The sequence below is a fragment of the Phoca vitulina genome, unplaced genomic scaffold (genome assembly GCF_004348235.1).
Source record: "Phoca vitulina isolate PV1807 unplaced genomic scaffold, GSC_HSeal_1.0 scaffold1, whole genome shotgun sequence".
NCBI classification, from domain to species: domain Eukaryota; kingdom Metazoa; phylum Chordata; class Mammalia; order Carnivora; family Phocidae; genus Phoca; species Phoca vitulina.
In genome coordinates this window covers 38,542,859-38,568,402 of record NW_022589704.1, presented here as the reverse complement: position 1 = coordinate 38,568,402, position 25,544 = coordinate 38,542,859, and the positions used below count along the sequence as shown (strand labels likewise).

General features: G+C 38.2%; 1 protein-coding gene across 8 annotated transcripts in view; it reads right to left on the bottom strand.

Moving 5' to 3' along the window:
• Positions 1–3,525: 3,525 nt before the first annotated feature.
• The window catches only part of HECW2 (HECT, C2 and WW domain containing E3 ubiquitin protein ligase 2), a 357,621-nt gene continuing 335,602 nt past the window's right edge, over positions 3,526–25,544 (bottom strand). For all 8 annotated transcript variants that reach the window (XM_032405743.1, XM_032405753.1, XM_032405716.1 and 5 more), the window contains 4 exons: positions 24,988–25,102; positions 21,868–21,953; positions 20,786–20,898; positions 3,526–6,614 (listed from right to left, as the gene is read on the bottom strand). In XM_032405743.1, coding sequence (XP_032261634.1) covers positions 6,503–6,614; positions 20,786–20,898; positions 21,868–21,953; positions 24,988–25,102 — 426 coding nt within the window. In that variant the 3' untranslated portion in view covers positions 3,526–6,502. The remainder of the gene's footprint in view (positions 6,615–20,785; positions 20,899–21,867; positions 21,954–24,987; positions 25,103–25,544) is intronic.

Here is a 25,544-nt window from a genome sequence, read left to right as displayed (position 1 = left end):
ACATTTCAGAATCCCGGGATCCATTTAATACCACCCACAAATCATTCCTAGGATGTCAACAATCTGCATTATTTGCTTTGGAAAAAAACCAGATGAAATTTAAATATAAGGTGAAATGAGAGCTGTATGGTCTTAATGCCAATACTAAATACCTCCCATTATTATTCTCTATTAAAAGTCACATTGAATGAATATGAAGCTTAACTCAACAAAAATAGAAACATAGCTCTTGACTGTGAATACATGGTATAGTAGACACATGGGTGGAGTTGGTGAAAAGAAATGGAAAGGCTTAAAAAAATACATCACCTGTGCTCTACTGAAATCTTAGAAATAAATATGGTTTTTTTTACAGAGCCTTAATATTAAAAAGTAAGCATTATTATAAAATTAGATTAATACTTTCAGTAAGAGGCAAGAGAGATGCATGTATTTTTATTTATTTTGGAATGCCTGCATCCCTATTATAAAAACATGTAATCTTATGCACTTTCCAATATATGAACAGCTTCAAATTTTACTTACGATATCATATAAAGAAAAATAGGTTGTAATAACAGCTTTTAGAGCATAGGGTCCTAAAAGAACATTCAGTTCTGTGTGTTTCCTGGTTAATCCTTCCAAGGTATTTCTTAAACATTATCCATCCTTTTTTACAGAAGGTGTAGTAACCAGAAGTTTACTGATGGTTCCTTACCTGCATCAGTAATAGCTGATTCAGTTTGAATCACACAACATACCTATCAACACTCCTCAGGGTTGTAATATCCTAAAAGAAAATTAGATAGAAAGATATCACCTGCCCAAGGCCACTGGACGTAAACATCACGTATGTAAATTTAATTTCCCTGTTTTTCCCAGAAACCCTACAACTAGATCCTGCCAATGCTGCTGAACTGTGCCATTGTGAAAGCCAAATAAACTGCCTAGCGGATTAAATCTAAGCAAATGTGTTTTCAGTCTTGATTAGCTTCCCGAAAAATTGGAAACACTGATTAGGTTCTCCATTTGCAATTCAGCAACCTAATTCTTAAGTTTTTGCTTTCTGGATTAATAGGGAACATTTAAATAACCACTAAAGAAACCATAAAAATGTCCCAAAAGCTATTCTAATGTCAAAGAATGTCTGCTGAGAAACAAATTAAGCATCATAAATATGTCAAGCTACAGTTTGTTTTTTTTACTTATGTAGAAAGTTCAATAATAACAACAGTAATTCTGAAGTTAAATAAAATCCATGACATAATGTAATGCTAAATTGTCAAATTTTCCTGATTCATCTATGGTTAGCTTTAATACTTTTAAATTCTGTTGTGCAATACAGAAGATGTTACCAACCTACCGAAGTTACATGACGAGGGTATTTCCCACCAGGGAGATTATCAAGCAGTAGCCTCACTAGGCAGCATGACATTCTTTTTTTCTTTTTTTTTTTTTCTCCCAAAGTCAGAAACCAAATTGAAGCCCTAAGATGATCTTTCCAACTCTCTCTCTCTCTTTTTTTTTAAAGATTTTATTAATTTATTTGACAGAGAGAGACACAGCGAGAGAGGGAATACAAGCAGGGGGAGTGGGAGAGGGAGAAGCAGGCCTCCGGCTGAGCAGGGAGCCCGATGCGGGGCTCGATCCCAAGACCCTGGGATCATGACCTGAGCCGAAGGCAGATGCTTAACGACTGAGCCACCCAGGCGCCCCGATTTTTCCAACTCTTGTTCTAACTTTCCCTTTGCTAGGGTCCTATCTTAACCATCCCTGCATTCCTTCTGGCCCAGATTGCTGTGATTAAGGGTAGCACACACATCCATTATATCCTTTGTGCCCACTCCTTGGAATGGAGCTACCACTCCTGAGTCTTGACAGTTGGTCAATAATAAGCATTACATTCCGGCAGGGGTGGGGGACACAACTGCTGGGCTTCTCTTTATGCTTTTTGCTTTTCTGCTTTTTGTTTCTATCACCCTTCTAGTGGACAACCATTGTCCTTAAGCCACAATTTAGAAAGCTTTAATGTCTCTGGCCTTCCTTTGCTTCCATGTTAGATAAACAAATCTATCTGGAAAACACAATCAAACTAGAAAGGTAACAGTTTTTGCACAATTAGAATCTGATAAAAGTGACATGCTCATTAATTTAAACTCAAGTTTTATGGAAGTAAGCTGTCTAAGATCTAGTGTGCTTTCACTCATCAACTAAAGCAGATAAGAGGGAATAGGGCCTGAGACTCAGGCCCAGTTTGGAGAGTGGGTCACATTCTTCTTTTGCATGTTTTTACTGTGCAGGGTTACAGATGTCTTTTAATAATGGTATATCATCATTTCACCTGCCTTGGGAATTTCTCCAATATAGTTAAGTTGGAAAGACTTTCAGGCTCTTTGTTGTAAGATGTTTGCCTTAGTTAGAAGTGGGCAAGTCATAAATACAATTTGTGCAGAAAGACAGACAAAAATTGAGTGAATATGAAGAGGACAGAGAGGAAAAGAGGACCTGCAGGGGTTCCTTCATCCACATCACTGGAACCTAGCTACCAGAGCTTCTAGATCCATCCTTTTATTTTTATTAAAAAATAAAATAAGGTTTCTGATTAAAGCAGGTTTTCTTCCCCATTATCTTGCTTCCAAGTAATATCTGAGAAAACTAAACTACTATACTGTAGAAATCCACCAAATGCCATCAAATTTTGCATTGTTTTAAATTTCTCATAACAAGTAGTAAAATGCAAGTATTAAGTCTGTGAAGAGTTCTTCCACGAATATACTAATTGCTTCCATGGGAATTTCAGAAGGTGACACACTTTAAGAGTGTTTGAAGAAATGAGAATTTGGGCAAATGCAGCATCTTGCAAAATTCACTGATAGTGGAATATGTTTGTAGAAACATTAGTCTCCACATTTCTTGGAATGAAACCTAGAATTGTAACCATAAAGTGCTGAAATGGGTCTTACAAGCCATCCATGAAAATCAGCCTCAACCCAGCTGGGATTGATACCTTCTACCCCACAGAAGCATGTGAGCAGCAAAAGACATATGACGACGCAGGGGAAAGCACTTTGAAACTCTAAAGCACCGCACACACACATTCTATCGTTACTGTTAATCATTTTGAATGTAGTTTCAGTACTTCTGATTGTTAATGCAGGTGAAACAGATTTTCCTTCATTGATTACAGAATGTCTACTAAATTATAAACACAACATATGCTAGAAAAATGTGACCACACTTCTTTAGCCAAATCCATTCATTTTTGTGCACAAAATAAACGTCCTGACCCCAGAAGTGGTTTGGGCTTAAGGACTGGGATTTTTCCCACTGAAAACCAAAAGTACATTGCAGTGCAGATGAAAGGAAACAGGGAAAGTACTGGATTTAATTTGGGCATTTCTCTGATAACTTGAGGATCCTTGAGCTGCTCCTTCATGGTTCGGCTCCCCATCCGCGCACTTGAAGCCCTCGTGTGTGAATGTGCCCTGGGCCTCCCCATCTGACCAGTGTTGACACACTATCACATGCCATTAGTTACCAAGAGAAAGCATTTATGTGATTTTTATTTTTAGCCACAGTATCTCCCACGTATGAAACCTTCAGTGGGTTTCCCAAATGGAATAAGCCGTTCTCTCCTCATTCCTTAATTGTAGAACATACCAAATTTTATTAAAAATAGTTTTTTTAAACCTTAGCTTCTACTCCTCTAGACTGTGAGTTTCTCAAGGGCATATTTTGAATCTTGTGGCTCATCATCAAACACAGTGGTTGGCACAGAGTGAAGGCTGATAGTTTGCCTCTGGCTTCATCTAGGAGACGTTCTGCATACATACATGATGCATCATGACTGTCTTTTATAGAAGACAGTATAGTATAAGCATCACTCATGAATTTCTTAAAGAAAACGAGACCACACAGCCAGGTCATCTAGGCTCAGAGTCCAGAAGAAAATATTTATGGATATTTCTATTTGTAGAGGATATTAAAGTCTAATTTATTCTGTGGAAATGTTATTTAATGTTTTTATAGTTACTATTGGACTTTTTTGTTTACTAATGATCACTTATCATGGTGTTCTGATATGTTAAGTACATCTTTGGTAATTCCCAATTCTGAGAACAATAGCAACAGTGGATGATTATACTATTATTTGGGAAGAAGTTAGATGCCTTAACAAGAAATACATTTGTTAGGATTAATTAAAGAGGTGCATTTTATTTCAAACCTCTTTTACCTAATAATGTGGAATGTGATAACAAAGTGTCACAAACCAAAATGAAAGCTAACATGGTCTATTTTTGAAAGAAATGTGTAACCTTTTATACCAGCTGCTTAGAGAATGCCAGCTCTGAACCATCTTATATACAATCAAAGATGTGTTTTTTTTTTTAAGTATGTTATACTATTTTTCCTTATAATGAAAAAAATACAAACAAGTAAAAATAGTTTGCAAAATTAAATATATACTTATATTCATGATCAATAAGTACAAACTAACATTTCCAATGAAAACTTTTTTCTCTTCCCTTTTTCTCTGGTCCAATTATAGTACACAGATAAATCTTCCTTTCTTATCTCCAGATTTCAGTAACCTTTTTTGGGGAACGTTTCCCCATGCTATAGTACCTGCCTTTAGTTCAGGAATGCAACATGAGTGGTATTTCTCTTGAGGGTCTCAACAGTAAACATAGCTTAACCAACAGGAGAGCAATTAGTTCTTATAAACCACCTGTGAAAACCATGCATGTGACCCTATAAAATACAAGATTGCCAACATCCCATAATAGGAATTCCATGGCTACTTATAATTCTCAAAGAGGTGTTTGGGCAACACCTGTCAAATCACAGGCTGGCAAACCAAATGCTAGTCCAGTGCTTTTATTATCCATGATTTAACTTCACTCTATTGAAGAACTCACTCCGATTAGTTATGGCCATAAGTCAAGAAAAAAACAATGATGTGGAGTGACCCCAAAAGCAATAAAAATGAAGAACATCCTCTGATAAAACTATGCAGAAATAACATTAGTGATATCATGCAGTTTCTGAGATACCATAGAAAAATTGTTTCTTAATATTGATAAGAAAATTATGCATCAGTGAAAATGCAGGCTTAGAAATATAGTACTGAGAGTTTCAATTTGTGATGTCTTCACCGACGAGGGAAAATGGAATTCTTATTACTAAAGAGAGCTGATCTCTTGGGTGTTGCTGATGGTTCCCTAAATGAGCTTAGTGTTTAATGATGCTGTACAAATAAAAAGCAGTGGGGGAAATACGAAATATCTGTATTAAATGCCATCCTGTAAAGTATTTGATGGATGGAAGAAGTCTAATGCATTTTAAATAAATGCACATCATACTATCACATATAGTGAGTCTTAAAAAATTATTACTTAGATGCACAGTCCTTGTAGTGGTAGACATGGCACTGTGAAGGAAGTCTAATTTAGAAGCTATTTTCTATTATACTTGTCAAGTGATGGAGTTGCTGTTAGTCGTATTGTAATGTCCCTTCAACTTTGGTACATTCAGTGCAAAATATTTCGGGGAATTTTTTTTGTACCTTTATAAAAATAAAAGGCCCTTTTGTTCCCTTGAGAGTGCTTAAAAGGATACGTACTAGCATGATGCCCGAGTAAGCATGGAACATGGAAATGGAACAGGTGACACACACAGTAGGACAGGTAGGTTCTTATATACAGCTTAAAGAACGTAAATATAATGAATCTATGACAAATAAAACAGAACTCACTGTGTATTTTTTCCTGATATGCTGTGATTAATTGCTAGTTATTTTTAAATTGTTTTCATGCATTATAAAGCATAAAATCTGTCATTAGTTATTCATTGTATAACAGTTTGTCTTCAGCCATAGTTACACACATACCACTTTGCATATACATTGTCACAGACCACCTTATTGCAGATCTTTAAAGTTACCTCATGTTGACTGGCTTTCACTTTCACTTGCGTCCCATGAAAGCTGAAACCTACGGTGCACACCATGCAGGCACTCATAAGCAAGAAAATGAACATTCTGCTATAACTTAGGGCTTCAGTGAATGTACTTTCAGGAGACATATTGGTTTTTATTATATTATTTAACCTGCGCTAATTTGGAGATTGGGCCAAGTGCTGCCAGTTTGGCTGGATCCACGTTCAGTGGTAAGTTTCAAGATTCTCCTGAGTCCCTAAAAGTGACTGTGGAACTGATCGTGTACAGGTTCATCTTTGTCTTGGAACATAACACAAATGGAAAAAAGTTTGGCAGTCAACAACTGTTGATTGAAAGACTGTTGGGTTGTTCCCTGGGCATCAAGCTCACCCCAATCCTTCCAAGAGGACTCATCACCACTATCCGGTCCCCAAATGTGACAGAGTGTGTGTTCCTGGAAAATCAGAGCATTCAGCTTTACTCTAATGGAAGTGTACTCTTCAAACTTCCAATGTTCAGCCATTCTTCGAGAGGGCAGCTTTTGAAATTGCCTGTCCATACGGAGCCCGATCTCACTTTTCCAGGTCACTCAAGTCCAAAAGTGCTGGTCTCTTCCACTGCTGTCAAGAGTTTTTCATAAAGCATGGAGAATGATGGGTACGGGGGGAGATCCAGGCGGTTAAAACAAGTGTGAGCTCTGCAAACAGAAGCAGCAGTACATAGATTAGAATGCTTGGAGTGAAAGGAGATTGTTATGTGTGTGTGTGTGCTCATGCTTGTCTTTCATATTAGGATTGGCTTGTGGCCAATTTTCACACTTTTTTTGGGAGAATCTTTGAAAATATTTGAATTTCTAAAGAGAAATAGGATATTTAAAAAAATATTTTCTTTGTTTTCACAACCATTTAAAATCCACATTACATACATATTAATATTACTATTTGTTTAGTTGTCGAAGAATTGCAAAGACAAGTTTGGTTTTTTTGTATCTCTTTTGATGTTAGATTTTTTTTAAGTTTTTATTTGAATTCCAGTTAGTTAACATACAGTGTAATATCAGTTTCAGGTGTACCACTTAGTGATTCAACACTTACATAGATATGAATATCAGTTCTTGCAAAGTGATTCATTTTCAGAGTTTGCATTTGTCTGGGTGTCTCAGAAAATCTACAGTTTTACATTTTTTCATTTTGTTGGGCAGGGAAGAGCACTGAGTGTCTCTGAGGACCCGCCTCATGTGTTAGAGTCTCGGGGAAATTCCCTGGCTGGATTTTCCTGTCGAGGTCAGTAGACCATTGTTACTTCTTTCAGTCCTGTGCTATAATCTGTTTTCTCCTAACTCACAGCACAAAATAATGTCCATTTAAATCATTACATTAAGCATTCTTTTTTAGAAATGCCTCCCCTTTGCCAAGATAGGAAAAAAATATGTTTTCCTGTTATTTGCACCTGAATCACAATAAGAAATAGACAGTTTCCAAAATAGTACATCTTATCAGGAAACAAATCTGCACTTTTGACATGGAATAGGAAGCACTTTACTCTGAATGTACAACAGCTTGTTTGCGAAAGCTAAACAACTTTGACTAAAAAAAAAAAAAATGCTCCTGGATTAATATGGAATTTTAGGAGCTATGATTATTGATGGGCTATTTTTACAAAGTCACATGTTTAAATTTTCATTCTTATAAATCACTCTAACACTTAGGAAGTAAATATAATTATATTCCTACATGCAGTATAGTGCAGTGGAAAGATCAGAAGTTTGGGGTTGGACAGACCTGGGTTTGAATTCTAGCTCTACCAGCAAGCTGCATGATTTGGAGTTATTAAAACTCTCTGAGACTCTGTTTTCTCACCTATAAAATGAGAATCATATCATTTGTCTCAGAAGGATACAAGGATTAAATCAAATAACAAAAGCATTTTTTTTTTAAAGCACGCTTAGTATAACGCCTGGTTCACACTCTTTGACGAAGTAATAAGAGATGTATTGTTAGCTACATTTCATTACCATTAAAAAGATTTGCTCTAGATGCCTTCATTCAATTGCCAAAAGATATCATGACCCATGGAAATGATGAGATAACAAAGAGATAATAAAGCAGGTGTGTGGCCACACGCCTTATCAGATCAGGCATGCAAAGGGGCTCAATTATAAGAATATCAGTTTTAGGACACAGATAATACTGGCTCAGAGCTTGTGACTCTTGTTATTACAAACGCTAGGATATATTGGGGGGAAGTCATCTAATTACTCTTTGCAGCCAACACATTTTTAATATAATAAATTATTTCAGATTGCATTTGATATAATTCTTGTTAATATAATTCTTGTGATATCTTCCTTACACTGGAACCTCAACTTGGAAGCCTCAAGGAAGAAGTTAACTTTTTTAAAAATTGAACTAGCATACTAAGAGTCCCAGGAATGATTTAAAATCTATCTTTTGTATAGAATTTTTTAAAAGAAATATAGAATTATTAAATGAAAACTTTATCTCTGTTCTAGGGAAACAGGAAGAAGGAGAGAAGTAAAATATGTTTTGAATATAATTATATTCCAGACTTTGTGTGCTAGACACATAATACTCATTATCCCATTAGACTAAAAGATGATACTCCTTTAAATAAAATTTAAAATGTTTCATTTCTTTGGTTACCAACATAGCTGAGCATCTTTCTCCAAGTCAGCTTGCTTGTAACATTTCCTACTTTGTGACCTACATGTTCATCTCCTTGGCCTGTTTATCTTTTCAAGTTTTTTTTTTTTTTTTTTTAAAGATTTTATTTATTTATTTGAGAGAGAGAATGAGAGAGAGAGAGCACATGAGAGGGGGTAGGGTCAGAGGGAGAAACAGACTCCCTGCTGAGCAGGGAGCCCGATGCGGGACTCGATGCTGGATCTCCAGGATCATGACCTGAGCTGAAGGCAGTCGCTTAACCAACTGAGCCACCCAGGCGCCCCTATCTTTTCAAGTTTTTTAAAAAATTGTGATAAAATACACATCACATAAAATTGATAGACATTTAGCCATTTTTAAATGCACAGTTCTGTAGCAGTTAGTACACTGACAGTGTTTTGCAACCATCTCTACCACCCATCTCTGAAACTTTTAAATCTTTCCAGACTGAAACTCTGTACCCATTGAACACTAACTCCCATCCTCTCCCATCCCGGCAACCACAATTCTATTTTCTGTGAATTTGACTATAGTAGGTACCTCAGGTATGTGGAATCATACAATATTTGTCCTTTGTGACTGGCTTATTTTACCTAGCATAATGTTTTCCAGGTCCATGTTATAACATGGGTTAGAATTTCCTTTCTTTTTAAGGTTGAACAATATTCCATTGTAGGTATATACCGCATTTTGTTAATCCATTCGTCCATCGATGGACACTTGGGTTGTTTCCATCTTTTGGCTATTATAAAAAAATCTTATGTATATTGGTGTACAAATATCCATTCAAGTCCCTGTTTTCAATTCTTTTATGTATATACCCAGAAGTGGAAACGCTGGATCATGTAGCAATTCTATTGTAAATCTTTTAAGGAGCTGTCATACCGTTTTCCATAGTAGCTGTATCATTCTACATTCCTATCAGCAGTGCACAAGGGTTCCAATTTGTCTACTTCCTCATCAATACTTGTTATTACTATTATTATTTTTATAATAGCCATCCTATGAGTGTGAAGTCCATTTATCATTTAAAGCTTCAGGATTTCTTATTGATTTGTATAAACTACAAAATAAAGAGATTAACTCTCTTTTAAAATTTTATTTTATTATGTTATGTTAATCACCATACATTACATCATTAGTTTTTGATGTAGTGTTCCATGATTCATTGTTTGTGTATAACACCCAGTGCTCCATTCAATACATGCCCTCTTTAATACCCATCACCAGGCTAACCCATCCCCCCATCCCCCTCCCCTCTAGAACCCTCAGGTTGTTTCTCAGAGTCCATAGTCTCTCATGGTTCGTAAGAGATTAACTCTTGCATTATCTCCTGCTAATCTCTTTCAGCCTGTTCACTTTTTAATTTAGTTATGCATTTTATTTACAGAACAATATTAATCTGATACATTGTCATTCTATCTTCAGTGTGTTGATAAGAAATGTGTTGAAAAGGCGATCACTATTGCTTACACCTAGTAGGAGGTTTTGTTGTCTATGCTTTTCTTGGTAGTGTTGGTGTATCAAAAAGTGTTATAGGTTGACTTTGGGGACAACTCTTCTTAAAAGAGTAACCCATAGTTGTAATCTTGAATAAATATGAGTGAACTCATTTTCATGAATTGAGTCATACTGGGTGGACTGGGAAATAAAAATAATTCAGGATGACCCATTCTCTAGATAAGCAATAATCCCTAATTAATGTTTTAGTTGCTTAGGACAGGACAGGACACAATTTATCTATCACACTCTTGTTAAGCCTGTTCCTTCCCTCTTGACAACAAAATACTTTCCCTTAACTGAAGGCTGTTTTTAGCTAATTAAGAATTAACAAAACAGTCACATACATGGGAATGAGAATTCATTCAATGTTTCAAGTTCCCAATTAAGTTCTTGCACATACTTAGTTGTAGAATTTTAATTCATTGTGGTTTTGTGGTAGGCAGAATAGTAAGAGGACCCACCATGACCCATGCCTTTGTATAAGCCCCATCTCTTGAGTGTGAGTGGGACCTGTAACTCACTTATAACCCATGGAGTATGGCAAAGGTGAAGGCATATTTCAGATGTAACTAAAGCTAATCAGTTGATTTTAAGTTAAACAAAAGGGTGATGATCCTGAGTTGGCCTGATCTAATTAGGTAAGACCTTTAAAAAAGCATCGGGGAGGTCAGAGACTCTCACTGTTGCTGGATTTGAAGTAACCTGCCATGAATTCTATAGCTACAATTCTGCCAACATCCTAAAAGAGCTTTGAAGCAGAACTTGGCGAAGAAGGTCCTTCGCCACTTGAGCCTCCAGGTGAGAATGCAGTCCAGCTGATACCTTGATTTCAGTCTTGTGAGATGCTGAGCAAAAGACCCAGCTACGCCATGGGTGGACTCCTGATCCACAGAAACAGTGATATAATTGTGTGTTTTAAGCTACTAAGTTTGTGGTCATTTTTTATGCAACAATAGAAAATCACTATAGGTCTCAAGATAGTAGAATTAGTCCAAGAAAAGGAGGTAAGTGTGATGAATGTAATACAGTAGAATCACCCCATCAGGGACAGGTAGTGGGACACAGCTGGGAGCGAACAGCTGTCCTCTCATTCTCCCAGGCTGCTGAGCAGAGAAACAGGAACTCTGCGTGTCTCTCTGCAGTTTCTATAGCATCTTACCCAGTAAATCCTTAAGCCTGAGTACTCTTTTCTCTAAAGACTCAGATCTCAACACAAAGGGAAGGACTGGACAAACTTTTTTGATCCTCTTGAGTCTTAAGACACAATCACCATTACTCATCCATAATCTAAGATAATTACTGCCTCCTAAATTATATCGAGTTGTATAATATTTGGTTACGATAACCGAACTCTTCCTCTGAATAAACTTAACAGCTTCTCTAGCAAATGTTTCATGAGGATGGAGAAAGAATATATTGTGGAGGGGAAAACTACAGAAAGATTAAGTGGTTTTCCCAAGGTCAAAGTTGAGTCAGTGGCCAAATCAAAAATAGGATCCCAACCTAGGGGAAGCCCAACATTAAACCGAAAGCAGGAAGACTAATGCTCATTGGCTCTGTTCTTTCAGTTCTTTTTGGAAGTCTGAGTGTTAATTTCATCCTACTCCTGACTGACCTGCTAGCCCTAACATCCTACTAGATATTCTGAGGACAGGGATTAACAAAATAAAGCTTCAAATATTTTTTAAATGAATGACTCAAATAGTGTGCAGTAGCTCTGGGGAAAATAGTCCGGATTAGGTCAGTGTCAGTCCAGAAAACCCTGGGAGATACCGGGGGATTTTTAGGCTTAGCTCAAACCATTCAGTTCTATCTCCGGCTCACCAGAAAGCAGAGAAACTCTGAGGAACACGGAGTGCATCAGAATCACCCTAGAAGCTTGTTTACAATGGAGATTTTTGGCTGTACCCCCTGAGATTCTAATTCAGAAAATCTGAGCGTGGGCCTAAGGATCTGTATTTTAACAATTACTACAAATGAGTCAGATTCAGGTGGTCTCCACTATTGGAGACATCAAGTGGATGAGAAATAAGATATCTACATTGGCTATCTACACCAGCATTTTGTATGCTTGCAAAAATTTCAAAACTCCTTATAAACAAGACAGCATTGCTAATAAGGAAATTGAGGAATAGTGTGGTTAAATAAGTTGCCCAATATTTACCATCAACCTGCAGTATGAGCCAAGAACAGGGAAAAAAAAAAAAAAAGCAAAACAAAACACAATCCTCTGAGGCTTTTCACACCCCCTCTCCCACCCCATTCCATGTCCTAAGAAAACTCTAGCAGAAAATAACAGGAGGGCCCTTGGACTGTGTTGATATTGGCAGCAAAAGCACATCCAGTTATTCAGTCTCAATAAAAGGACATTTTTCAAATCTTTCAAAGCCAGCTACACTAAGGCTATAATGAGTTTACCTCATTTTAATCTTTGCAGCCAGAACCACTCAGGGAGGGCAGGTCTGAACCCATCTTTGGGAAATCATGCTGGCATCAATATAAAGAAAATTTAAAGCCCTCCAGACATCTGGTCTGACTTAATCTCTTGGTGCTTTCTGTATTCTTCAAATGTTAACCAGGAGGCCACATGCTTACCCTCTCTTCTTTCCTTTACATAGACAAATCAATTATCCAAATCCAGTGAGCCAGAAGTATCACAATTACATCTAAATCTTCACAATCAGTTAAATGATTAAGGAATCTCTCTCTCTCTCTCTACTTATTTATTAATTTATTCACCATTTTCCCAGAACTGATTTTTGGTAGCTTATAAGGACTCAAAATATAAGACAAATAAGAAATTACAATCAGGATTTTAAATTAAGAGAGAAAACAAGGGCTAGAGAGAGAGGGAGAAAGAAGGAGAAAACCATGGACCTCATTTTATCTAGTAGATGTAGTCCTAGAAATAAAATGTATTTTAATCTATCTAAAATGAATTTGAATTTTTATTTGCATTATGATTTAGAAAGTGCTTTATCAATACTCTCATTTTTCAGTTGGCAGTGGTGCCTAATCCTTCAGATTTCAGTTTCCTTACCCCTCTTCCCACCTCTTCATCATGTAATTAATAAATCAAAAACAAATACAAGCATTCTGGAAAATTCCTAAGGACTCTTGGAAGAGATCACTTTTTAATGTCAAGATTTTTTTGGAAATGGGAGTAGTCCTGATCTAAATTACCTGTCACGTCCACATTTTGCCTGTGTGAGAGAGTGTCCACAGGCTTTTCCCTAAGGGAATCACGTGTGGTGGCAGTGCTAGTGGTCAGGGCTGCTGGAGGCAGGGGCCAGAGTCAGCTTGGAGCTGGGCTGTGGAGTAGGCAAAGGGGGGCTTCCTCTGGGCTCTCCAGGGCCTCTAATTTGGGGGTCCAATGACTCTTCAGGCAGCACCCAAGCCTGTTCACCTGTAGAACCTCTTTCACTATTTCTCCCCTTGAAGATGCCATATTTTGAAAGCTTGTCTTTCCCATACAAAGTGCTTTGACAATTAAAAATTAATTTTTAAATTTGCACATTTCATTTATTCCTTCATTCATTTATAAATACTTACTGAGCCATTGAGCTGTCCCCTGGCAGATGAGGAAGAAAAGTCTGGCCTCTGCCCATGAGGACAGTTTACACTCTGGCATCAAAATATGCAAGCAAATGGTCTCCCCTAAAGCTTGTGCAGTCTGTACTCTGTACTAGGGGATCTGACTGGGTTGAATGGGCACTGAAATCCAGCCTACCTTTGGCTCTGCTCACCAAACCCTGAGCCCTAACTCAGGGCTGCATTTCTCTATAAGACTACAAGACACCTTTGTCTAATTAATCCAAAAGATCCATGTGAGTGGCCTTGCACAAAAACAATTTTAATACACTGAGTTATAAGTCTGCTCAGCAGAGTCAGGAAAGGCTTTAAGTGGATACTATTTGTGCCAAGACTTGAAGGATCTGTAGGTGTGTAGGGTTTTTCTGGATAAATAACAAGGAGAAGGATGTTCCTAGCAGACTGCCTGGAAGTATGGGGAAACATTGCATCATCAGGAAACTTGAGAAGTAAAAGTACTTGAGTGACAGTAGTCAAGGCTGGACCATAAGCCAGTTGGGGAGGCAAGACCACATCAGGAAGTGAGGTGTGTTCATGCAAAGACCTTTTCCATTTATTCCATAGATGAAAGGTAGCTAGTGACTAGGTATGGGAGTCATATGGCAGAGGTACCATTAAACAAAGCAGGGAATATATGAAATGGGTGGGGGATACATGATGAATTCAGAGTTTGTAATCAGCATGAGAAATTCAAAGTTACCAATCACAAAGAAAGATAAAATTCAATTAAAGTAATCCAGTGATTGTTTTGTTAGCCTAGATAGATTTAGAAATACAAATAAAGGTAAAACTTCCATTAGAATTTTTAAAACATTCATAATTTCTCTAATATCCCTATTAATATCTTCTTAGACCAGCAGGACTTCCTGCTAAGACTAGTTCACAAATATTTGTGTAACCCGTGGTGGTACAGAAATCCTCACCAGGGATTCAGTAAATGTGAGTCAAGGGAAGGGAATTCTGGCCTTTACTATCCCCACTCCTCAACTGTCATATACCCTTTTGTGGCCAATGATGTTGGTTATCTGTTCATTTAAGTACCTATTACTTCCATCTCTGTTAAGATCCACACGGACAGAGATCAATTTATATCTACCACAAGGTTTTGCACATACTAATGCATGAGTATCGAAAGGCTTTTTTAGAGGAATCCTATCTACTAACTAACTAATGTCTTATTCCTATTTCAATAGGTCACCTTGGTTAAAATGTAGCTGGATCTATAAATACAGTGTGGAATGTCCCCATAGTGGGAATTCCTGCATCCAGGGATAACCAGCAAAAGAAACTCTTCAAACTATGCATTATGAGCAGGTAACTTCTTCGCCTGTGGCTGGCTCTGGGAAAAGATGAAGAAGACATCCTTGTCAAATGTGGGAATTTAAACCCCATAGAAGAAAACTCAGTAAGGAACAGTTCCAGAATGAAAACTCTTGGAAGTCCAAACAAAAATATAACTATTCTGGGTGGATATAACACATTTCTTGCACACCTAAAGACGGTAAAATACCATGCCAGCTCTGAAGGCTAGGTATTAGCAACAATAGTAATAATGGCTGAATTTATTGAATGATGTGTTAGGCCTCATTTTAAGCACTCTGCCTGTGTTATCTGAGTTCATTCTCAAGACAGCTTTGTACTGTAATTACTCGTATTTCCTTCAATTGCCCCGATGAAGATACAGAGATATAAAAGTGATTTTGGTATGTCTTATCTGGAGTGGTCCACAGTCATAACCCAAGTTTAAGAATTCCCTAAGAACAGGTCGCCTGGGTGGCTCAGTTGGTTAAGCGTCTGCCTTCAGCTCAGGTCGTTGATCCCAGGGTCCTGGGATCGAGTCCTGCATCGGGCTCCCTGCTCAGTGGGAGTCTGCTTCTCCCTCTCCTCCCTGCTCATGCTCTCTCTCGCTATCTCTGTCTCTCTCTCTCAAATAAATAAAAATCTTAAAAAAAAAAAAAAAAAAGAATTCCCTAAGAACGATATTCATTGAGTACAAATTACGTGCCAGGACCCCACACGAGGGCAAAGCCACATTCAATTGCAACAAAGTCCTTGTTCTCACAGGCTTATATCCTAGAGGGAGAGATAGATAACGAGCAAACCAATAACTAAACATAATGATTAAATTGGGGTAAGTCTTATGAAGGAAATAAGGTGTGACAGAGTGACAGATGCACTGGGAGTCGTAGCATGGAGGGACTTTCTGAGGAGAACAAGAATTTCTTGGCATTTTTTGGTAAAAACTTTTCATAAGAATAAAAAGCAGAGTTTCATAAATGAAAAAAGTTATCATATCTTTAAAAAAATAATTTTTTAAAGCTCCAGTCCACTAGAAAAACTATCTCCCCGAGACACTCATTTCATAATTAATTCTTGCTTATTTCTTAATTTGGGTCGGCATTTCATTCATAATTAATCTCTAGACACAGCCATTTTCAGAAAGTATCCCCCCTTCGACAAAACCACTACTCCCCCCTCATTACTGCAGCTCTCCAACTGCTCAGCCTGTCATCCTACTTGGCAAGAACCCTCAGAGATTAATACAGAAACTCCATACCATGGTGGCAGAGAGGACTTGCTCTGCATTTTCCAGGCTGGCATGTGAGCCTCCTGTTTGTCGGAACGTTGAAGAGCAACTGCCATATAGTGAACTACGGTCTCATAAGCCCATCAGAGACTGGGGGATAGGAAATCTACAGACATTCCAAACACAGAGCTAACTACCAACCGCAAAGCAGAGGAAGTGCAGTAATGCGTTCAGGCTCTAAGCCTTTGCGGAGACACCCGTCTGCCTCCATCATTATTTATCATCTGGGTCTCTAGTTACTTCGCTACCACAAGAGAGGAAAAAGAGCCATGGATTCAGATGTACTGGCTTCAGAGGCAACCCTATATACTTTAATACACTTCTTGGCCCATAGTGTGAGCAGGCCTACCACAAAGCAAGACTAGGAAATCTGAGAAAATAAGACTCACATCTGCTTGCTAGAAAGGTTGAAAGGCCCTCAATCATCCACGTCTAGAACGACTAGGATGCCCCCCTGTGTGCCAGGAGTGCCCGCCCTCATCCTGCACAGCCACTTCCAGCTCTCCGGGGTGCGGCTTCTCATGCCTGACACGAGGCAAGGCCAGACTCTTAGAAAATGCATTTTGTCAGTGAGAACGACATCTATCCATTTTGTCTCTGGTCTGTTCAATGTCAAATTTCACATGTTAAATACTGTCTCATTAATAAGAAAAAGAAATACATTGGGGTTGACCAGCATGAGACAGACCAGCTCTTCAGTTCTGCAACTTAAAGATTTTATTTATTTGACAGAGAGACACAGCGACAGAGGGAACACAAGCAGAGGGAATGGGAGAGGGAGAAGCAGGCAGGCTTCCCGCCGAGGAGGGAGCCCAATCCCAGGGCCCTGGGATCATGACCTGAGCTGAAGGCAGATGCCTAAGGACTGCAATTTAAACCTACCAGGAAATTGCAGGAAAAATGGCTTCAGTGTATCTATTTTGATGGTAGGAGAAATGGCCTCAGTCATCTAAAACAATCTCTTCAGACTGGAGCCGATCTTGTACATCTTTTTTACACTTAAGTAACACCCCACATTTCATGAAGGATGATGACAATGTTATCAGTGAAGAAATCACTTCTGATAAAACTCGATATGGTCATGCATTGAAGTTCTTCTTTTTATGTTTTTCCTCCAAGTGTACTTTTTTTGTGGAGCACATTCTCACAGCTCTAGCAGTAGGGTGGCTTACAGAAGATTCAGGATCCAAGGTTAAAAAGCACATAGCTCTTATTCCTGAGGACTCTCATATGCATTTTCTCACGCACTTGTCACACACTTTTTGAGCACAGCATTGTTATTCCTCTTCCTCAGAGACGGATCTGGCCTCTTGCTGAGGAGCAGACAGGCGGTGTATCATAGCACTTAGATCTGCGCTCATGCCTCTCCACTAGATAAGCTGCCTAACTGTGAAGCAGAATAGCCAAATAGCTCTTTCTCCCTGTCGGATCTAAAAAGTTAGGGCTTATTATAGCTAAGATATGAAAATAGTCTGCTTGCCTGATGTGCTTCATATCATCTTTATTTATGCTTTTTTACAATCTGGGTAAAACCAGGAATCTAGAACCAACCTTAGGTCATACTGAAGAAAGGAAGAAACAACGCCTGTTGCCCAACTGTGAGTATGCAATGATACTGAAGAACACCATCATTTATAATGAGTCAGCACATGAACTTCCTGGAGCTCTTGGGGGAAGTAGAAAAGTGAATCCAGCCTGACCCCCAAGATTTTCGACAACCTGTCAGTGTCACTTCTTGCTCAACCAAACCTAATACACCACCCTCTTTCCCTGGCCTTTTGCATATCAAGTGATCTTCCGGGTTCCAGAGTTAGCTGGTGGCAGAGGCAGGCCTAGAACCCAAGTCTTCTGACTCCCAACCCTGTGCTCTTTCCAATACGCTACTGCCTGATATACGGCAGCCACCATTAACTGGATGCTTACTCAGAGCCAGGGTTAGCAGTGAATGCTTTACATGTATTATTTCATTTAATCCTCAGAATTACCAACCTACAAGGTAAATAAGGAAACAGAGGCTCAGGAAGAGGAAGCAACTTCTCCAAGACCCACTGCAGGTAAGCAACAGAACTGGGATATGGCCCAGTCTCTCCAAAGCTAGGTTTCATGTCCACATCAAATCACCTTTCTCTGGTCACCAGGTTTTGTGAAAATTGCAGTGATTAAATGTGAACAACTGATATATCTGCTTACTGTTACAGTTTATTCCATCTACTTTACAAAAGCAAATCTTTAGAAAAACAGATTTCAAGAGAAAGGTGACACAGTAAATCTGCCCCTTCTTGCCTCTTTGATGCTGATTCTTGAGTTCCTCAGAATGGTGAAAACCCTTAGTCAGAGAGTGTGAATCTGCTTATGTGTTTAAGATGGGGGGGATGATTCAGGAAAAAATAAAACATTTCTTTAAATAATGAAATTACAGTCTCCCAAATCTGGAACATTAGGTATGCCAGGTAATACTTAGGTGTTTGGATGTAGTGCCTCTGCTCCCAGATTGAGATGCACCCAAAGTGAATGGGGAGGCTCAGGCCAGTCCTGAGCTTGCACCATTCATTGCAGTCTGTATCTGTATTTTCAGTGCCCCACTTTTCATGTGTTGGGACTTAGAACATAATTCTTAAGAAACAGTGTTTTGCGATCGCTAAGAAGAAAGTCTTGTTATAATAGGTTTCTCAAAGTCGCTTGTACTTAAAGAAACTCAGGATGACATCTTGGGGTACCTAATACCACTCAGGAAGATCATTTAACATCTCCAGATTGCAGTTTTATTATTAGTAAAATGAGAGGCAATCTGATGTCTTCTTTTTACCTCAAAAATGCAGTATTATTACTGCTAATTAGATGAAGGAGCTCTAAAACCAACTCTTCTTCATTCCTCTTTTATTCATTTGCTCCCTCCTTTTTTTGTGTTTCAGTTCTAGTTATCTGCATTCATCCCCAAACACTTTCATTCACAACTACTACCTTACAGGCTCTTACATTTATCAGTAGTAGAAAACCAATTTTTGGTCACTCCAGAGAAATGCATCATCTTATTATGAATGAGAAGGCAATGCAGAGAGCATTCACATGGAATTAAGGCATATACAATCTAAGCTAAGGAGGCATAGAGTATATTAACATGATTTAATATTCTTTAGAAACCATAATGGCAGTTTCTAGTGAAGGGATTCTAAATAGTTATTAATATAAACTAAAAATGAGAGCTTCAGGGAACATCTAAATCTTTGAGCCATAATCATAAGAAGCCACTGTGTGATGACCAACATTGTTTTACTAAAGCTAACAAATGCTTTGGTTATGGCGCATTTTGTATTTTAAAAGAAGATATTTGTAAATGATATATCCTATAAGAGCTTAATAGCCAAAATATAGAGAGAACTTATACAACTCAACACCAAAACCCACAAATAACACGATTAAAAATGAGCCGAGGACCTGAATAGGTATTTTTCCAAAGAAGACATACAGATGGCCAACAGACACATGAAAAGATGCTCAACATCACCCATCACCAAGGAAATGCAAATCAAAACCACAATGAGATATCACATTACACATGTCAGGATGGCTAAAATAAAAAAGACAAGAAATAATAAGTGTTGGCAAGGATGAGGAGAAAAAGGAACCCTTGTGCACTGTTGGTGGGAATGGAAACTGGTACAGCCACTGTGGAAAACAGTATGGAGGTTCCTTAAAGAATTAAAAATAGAAATACCACATGATCCAGTGATTCCACTACTGGGTATTTACCCAAAGAAAATGAAAACACTAATTCAAAAGGATATATGCGCGTGCACGCGGACACACACACGTGCACGCTACTACACAGCCATAAAAAGGATGAGATCTTACCATTTGCAACCAACATGGATGAACCTAGAGTATATTCTGTTAAGTGAAATAATTCAGACAGAGAAAGACAAATACCCTATGATTTCACTTATATGTGGAATCTAAAAAACAAAGTGAATAAACAAACAAAAAACAGAAAGAGACTCATAAATACAGAGAACAAACTTATGGTTGCCAGAGGGGAGGGGGAATGGAGAATGGTCAAAATGAGTGAAGGGGAGTGGGAGACACAGGCTTCCAGTATTGAAAGAATAAGTTATGGGAATAGAAGGCACAGCATAGAGAATATGGTCAATGATACTGTAATTGCAATGTATTGGGACAGATGGGAGCTACACTTGGGAGCATAGCATAACATACAGACTTGTCAAATCATTATGTTGTACACCTGAAACTAATGTAACAGCATGTGTCAATTTTACTTCAATAAAAAAGAAGAAAAAGATATGTATATATGCATTTTAAGTATGACACGAAGATTTTTTACTCCTCCAATTAGAAAGGTAATCAAAGATAAATTCATTCTAAAAGCTCTTTTCCACTCTCCAAAGCTTTTAACATGAAAACAGTAATTAATCAATACATACATAAGTTAAAGGTCTCCCCTAGAATACTGTAGTGACAGTAAAGAAATGTGGTTTTTTATTTTACCTGGGAAGAGCAGTGATTTTCCCCCATTTCTCCACACAGAATCTTCTTGGGCCATTACTCCCTCGGAGAGAAGCAAATCCTTCATAGGGAATGCTGGATGTGCCTGTGACAAACTATTAACCCAAGAAAACAGAAGGATATGGTGAAACCAAGAGACTAGCTGCTAAGAAACACATGGTATCATTCACATGCACGGCTCTTTGGGAAGAGCAACAGGTTGCTCACTGGTGGGAAAGCCTGAAGGTTAAACTCTATGGGTGCGGAATAACCTAACACAGGAATTTGGACAAAGAGCTGGGGAATACTAAGGAAGGACAGTGCATTAAAAAGGGAAAGGGGATGCAGAGGGTTTGTAGCAGATAAAGCATCCTGTACAGCTAACCAGCTCAGAAGACTAAACTGGGTATATTTCCCATTATAGATTAATAAAGTGTCAATTAACCTAAGTCTCCTTAGCATCAGTCCCCGATCAACTTGAGGTGAATAAGTCTGAGGACCAGATCCTTGATCCAAAGGCTACTTGTAAGGCTGAGCCTAAGTATACAGAAGGCTTGCTCATGTTTGATATTTCTTTGACTGCAATAAACCAGCAATTGCCACGTAACTATAAACACTGCCAGAAAATAATGAGCTAGCTTTTCCAGTGTCCTTGAACTTCATTGTTATCTCAAGTTTGTGGAAAGTTAGATGGAAGAAAAGAAAGGATTCTTTATCAAAGACCTGGTTACTTCTTAAGGGATTGAAAGCCCTCTTTCTATTGCTAGGGATGTTGCCCTGCAGAGTGCCCTGGGATCTCTTCTTGAAGGGACCAATTGCCCTGAAGCCAGGTGTTTTTCCTGCGATTCTCAGATTGGAATTGGTATGTCCTCAAAATTCTAATGAAATACTTGGACTTGGTTGGGGATGTTCTGCATGGTGATGGAGCCACAGAACCACGCAATCAGAAGAGTCTGAAATAATGTATCTGCCATTTGCAGATAAGCATGGAGTATAATTACTGAGTACTTAGCAATTATAAAAAATATGCAATTCCAACAATAATTATATTAATGCATTAAAAAGATTAACTAGTGGCATCTTACCTGTAACAACCTTAGTCGTTGTTCATTGTTGAATCTTTCCACGGCAGCCCAGAACCACCGAATTACAATATGATTGTCATGATATCCTATCAAACCAATCAGGAAAGCCCATATTACTTTAACTTTTCTGTGTTAGGATGACATGACACCATGACATGTCAACAAAAGACCTCCAGACATAAATCATCATCTTGGATTCTTTAAAGGTTGTTTATGAATTTAAGACTAAGAAATAACACTGTAGATATGATCACATGAGTGTCAAAAGTCAAAAACAACACTAAATGAAGCGAGGGGGCCTCTGTTTCCATTTAGTGGTCAGTAAATAAAACAAGTGGAGAGAAGACCAACAAAGTTGTTATTTTAACCATATCATTTCTGAAAAAGATAACTGCTGTTACTGGAAATGCTTAACTCTTTTGGTCATTCATTTAAGAAATAATTTTCAAGTATCACTATACCAAACACTGTAGCAAGCTTGGAGGTAACAGAGGCAAAGAAAACAGACCCTTACAGGGCTTCTGGTAAAGGAGAGACACACTAATCAAATAATTATGCAAATAAATACATAATTGCAAACTATTTTAAAATTACATATAATGTTCATATTTTTAAATCAGATCACTTTTATTAATAAAAAAGTAATTTTATTAATTTCTTCAACTAATAAATCCCAAATAATCATTAATTTAAATGTTATTTTTATTCCATACTTTAGTAGAATTTAATAAAATATCAAAAGTATCATCCCCGGGGTGGATTAAGGCAGTATTGTAGATTCCAAAATCTTTCAGTGAAGAAAATTTAAGTTCAGAGAGAGGGCTAATGAGGATTAAGATACAATTAGTGATCTAACCAATTAACTGACATGCACAATGTGATAAAGCCACTCTAATTCTAAGTCAGCAGAAATAAGTCCAAAGCAAAGGTGGGTAAAAACGATTTTAATTTGAATTTTTGCTCACATGTTTCAGTGGTTGCAGAATTTGGGGGGAATTTTGCCTTATTGGATCAGTGATGCTGAGTGCCCTTTGGACAAGAAAGGGATCCAAGTGAAGGGTGAACATACTTCTATTGGACATGGTGATGTATAGGCTCCACATCCATCTGGCAGAGACTAGCTATTTGGTGCTGAGCAAATAGTTTTCTCATCTATAAAATAAGTACATTGGCTCTTTATAGCTTTTCTGACCTTATGAATTGGCCCCTTTCTGCTTCTCCTTTGCTGTTTGTGCCAAACCTTTTGGAGGAGGAAGACAGAAAATGTCTCTTCATATTCTCTATAAACAGCTGCTTTATGAACATATGGCAATTGGCAGCAAAGCTGCCTCTTCATTCAGTGCCAACTAGTTGGGTTAGCAAACAGCTGGGTATCTCACCCACTCCCCCCCCCCCCCCCCCCCCCCCCCCCCCCGCCCCACTGGAGCACTGTCTTCCCAAGGATTTCATTTGGCAAGATTTACAATAACCATGGAAACGGGGACTTGATTAGACATATACAGTGAATAAAAGCTTACAGTATATAAATACAAAAATGGCTGATTTGATTAACAGCATTGCTATTAGAATCTCCTGGCGCGGAAGAGCTAATGACATTTATGGTAAGATGCGAGTTTTGTAGCATGCTGGAGAAACTGTGTTCTAGTTCGTAAAAAGAGTTTGGTTAACGAAGTTATAATGACCAAGGTTGTATATGGATTATACATGGGGCCAGCTGGAAAAGACACATTGCAGCAATTGCTTTCAGAAATAGCAGCAAGAGAGACTGCAATTTAATACTGCCTTTCAGAGAAAATGGGGGAGCAAGGCCAGCCCACGGCAAGTGATGAGTTGAAAGAGCCAAGGCAAGAACAAAAGCAATTTAGCAAATGTTAAGGTATTTTTATTCTACTCTACACTTTAAAAAGTGTTTTAAAATCTGTTTCAGGGGCGCCTGGGTGGCTCAGTCATTAAGTGTCTGCCTTCGGCTCAGGTCATGATCCCAGGGTCCTGGGATCGAGCCCCGCGTTGGGCTCCCTGCTCTGCGGGAAGCCTGCTTCTCCCTCTCCCACTCCCCCTGCTTATGTTCCCTCTCTCTCTGTGTCTCTCTCTGTCAAATAAATAAATAAAATCTTTAAAATAAAAAAATCTCTGTTTCAATGTACAGATAACTGGAGATATGTTTAGCTTTCAGTTTATTCTGCTGAGTGATTAATTCAGTGACTTCAAGTTTGTATTTTTCACTCCCAAGTTCAGAACTACTGCTAACCTTTTACATTCTGAGTTGAGTTAAAAACCAAAAACCAAAATCAAAACAAAACACAACTGCTCTTTGTCATGACTTTCTGAAAACTATCACCCTGCAATAAGTTTCAGAAAATGTATTCTTTCTTTGCTTAAAATTATGGAATAAAAACTTTAACTCTGGGTCATCATCAGGTCCCTTTCAAAGTGTATTGACTCAGCAATCAAATTCCAATGGCTTCAAGCGCAATTACTAATTGAAAATTTATAGTGATCTACAGAAATGCCAGTTGTAAAGCTTCCCATGTGGTGAATTGTCATATAATCCAGCTTTTAACTAATCTTACAGTAGTTTCCTTTTCAGTTGAACTTAATGCTTGAATTTAGAAGGGCCTTTTCAATAAACATCTTGAATTTTGAGAACCATGTCTTATTCCATTTATGTGTCTCAACCGTGAATTATAGCTGGAAATAGTTCAGTGAAATGTAGAAAAACCGTGTTTGCTCATTAGGAGGCTCAGAGGATGTGTGACTTCAAGGTTTAGAATGAAGGTAGAAGAGGTGGAGTTTGACCAGCTGGATGTGAGCTCCTTAGGGTTTCACTCACAACACCATGAAACAATTAATTAGTGTTCTTATGGTCACATTTCTTCACCAACAATTAGGAATTACGACATTCCTAGATGAGGTGTACAGTCCTTCCTCCACTTGATAGATGAGGTAACTAGGAACAGAAGAGAATGTATGTTGCCCAAGGTCTCAGAGGAGACTGCAGCAGACCTATGATTAGAATCCAAAGTGCTTTGCCTGTCCTGGATTCAGAGACTGGCAATGCTAACCACTGGCTTCCCTTAATACGAAACTTAAAAATCCAGCCATCTCTAAATCACATCTCACCTCCTCTATATTCCGTGTTGTTTCTCCAGTCACTCAGGTCGATTTCAGCTGTGCCTGCGATGACCAGTTCCAGTTCTCTTGCATCAAAAACAGACACCAGCCTGGCATCCACCACCTGTGGAATAAAAAGAATGCAGGGCACGGCTTATGAATCAGGAGAAATCTCAGCTATAATTAAGCCTCATCAGAAAAGGAGGACACAAGGAGGTTAAGGAATATTCTGGAAGCATTCTGTGTAGGCACTTGAAAACTGTAAAGCTCTCAACAAATATAAGGTATTTTTAGTACAAGATTAATATCTTTTCCTCAACAGAATTTTCATTTTAAAACTGACTACTGATTAATCCAGTTTGTTTTTCTCCTTGAAAAAAGATCTAGTGCTCCTCCAGAGGAAGTCACATGGACTATTTGTAACAACTCATTTGAACCCTCAGATACAATCATTTCACATATCAAGCATGAGGTGTGATTACCCGTATCTAAGCATGAGTAAGATGTATGACTTAAATGTTATTAGTGGTCCTTAAGTCATGAAATGCTACTTGAATTCAGATCAT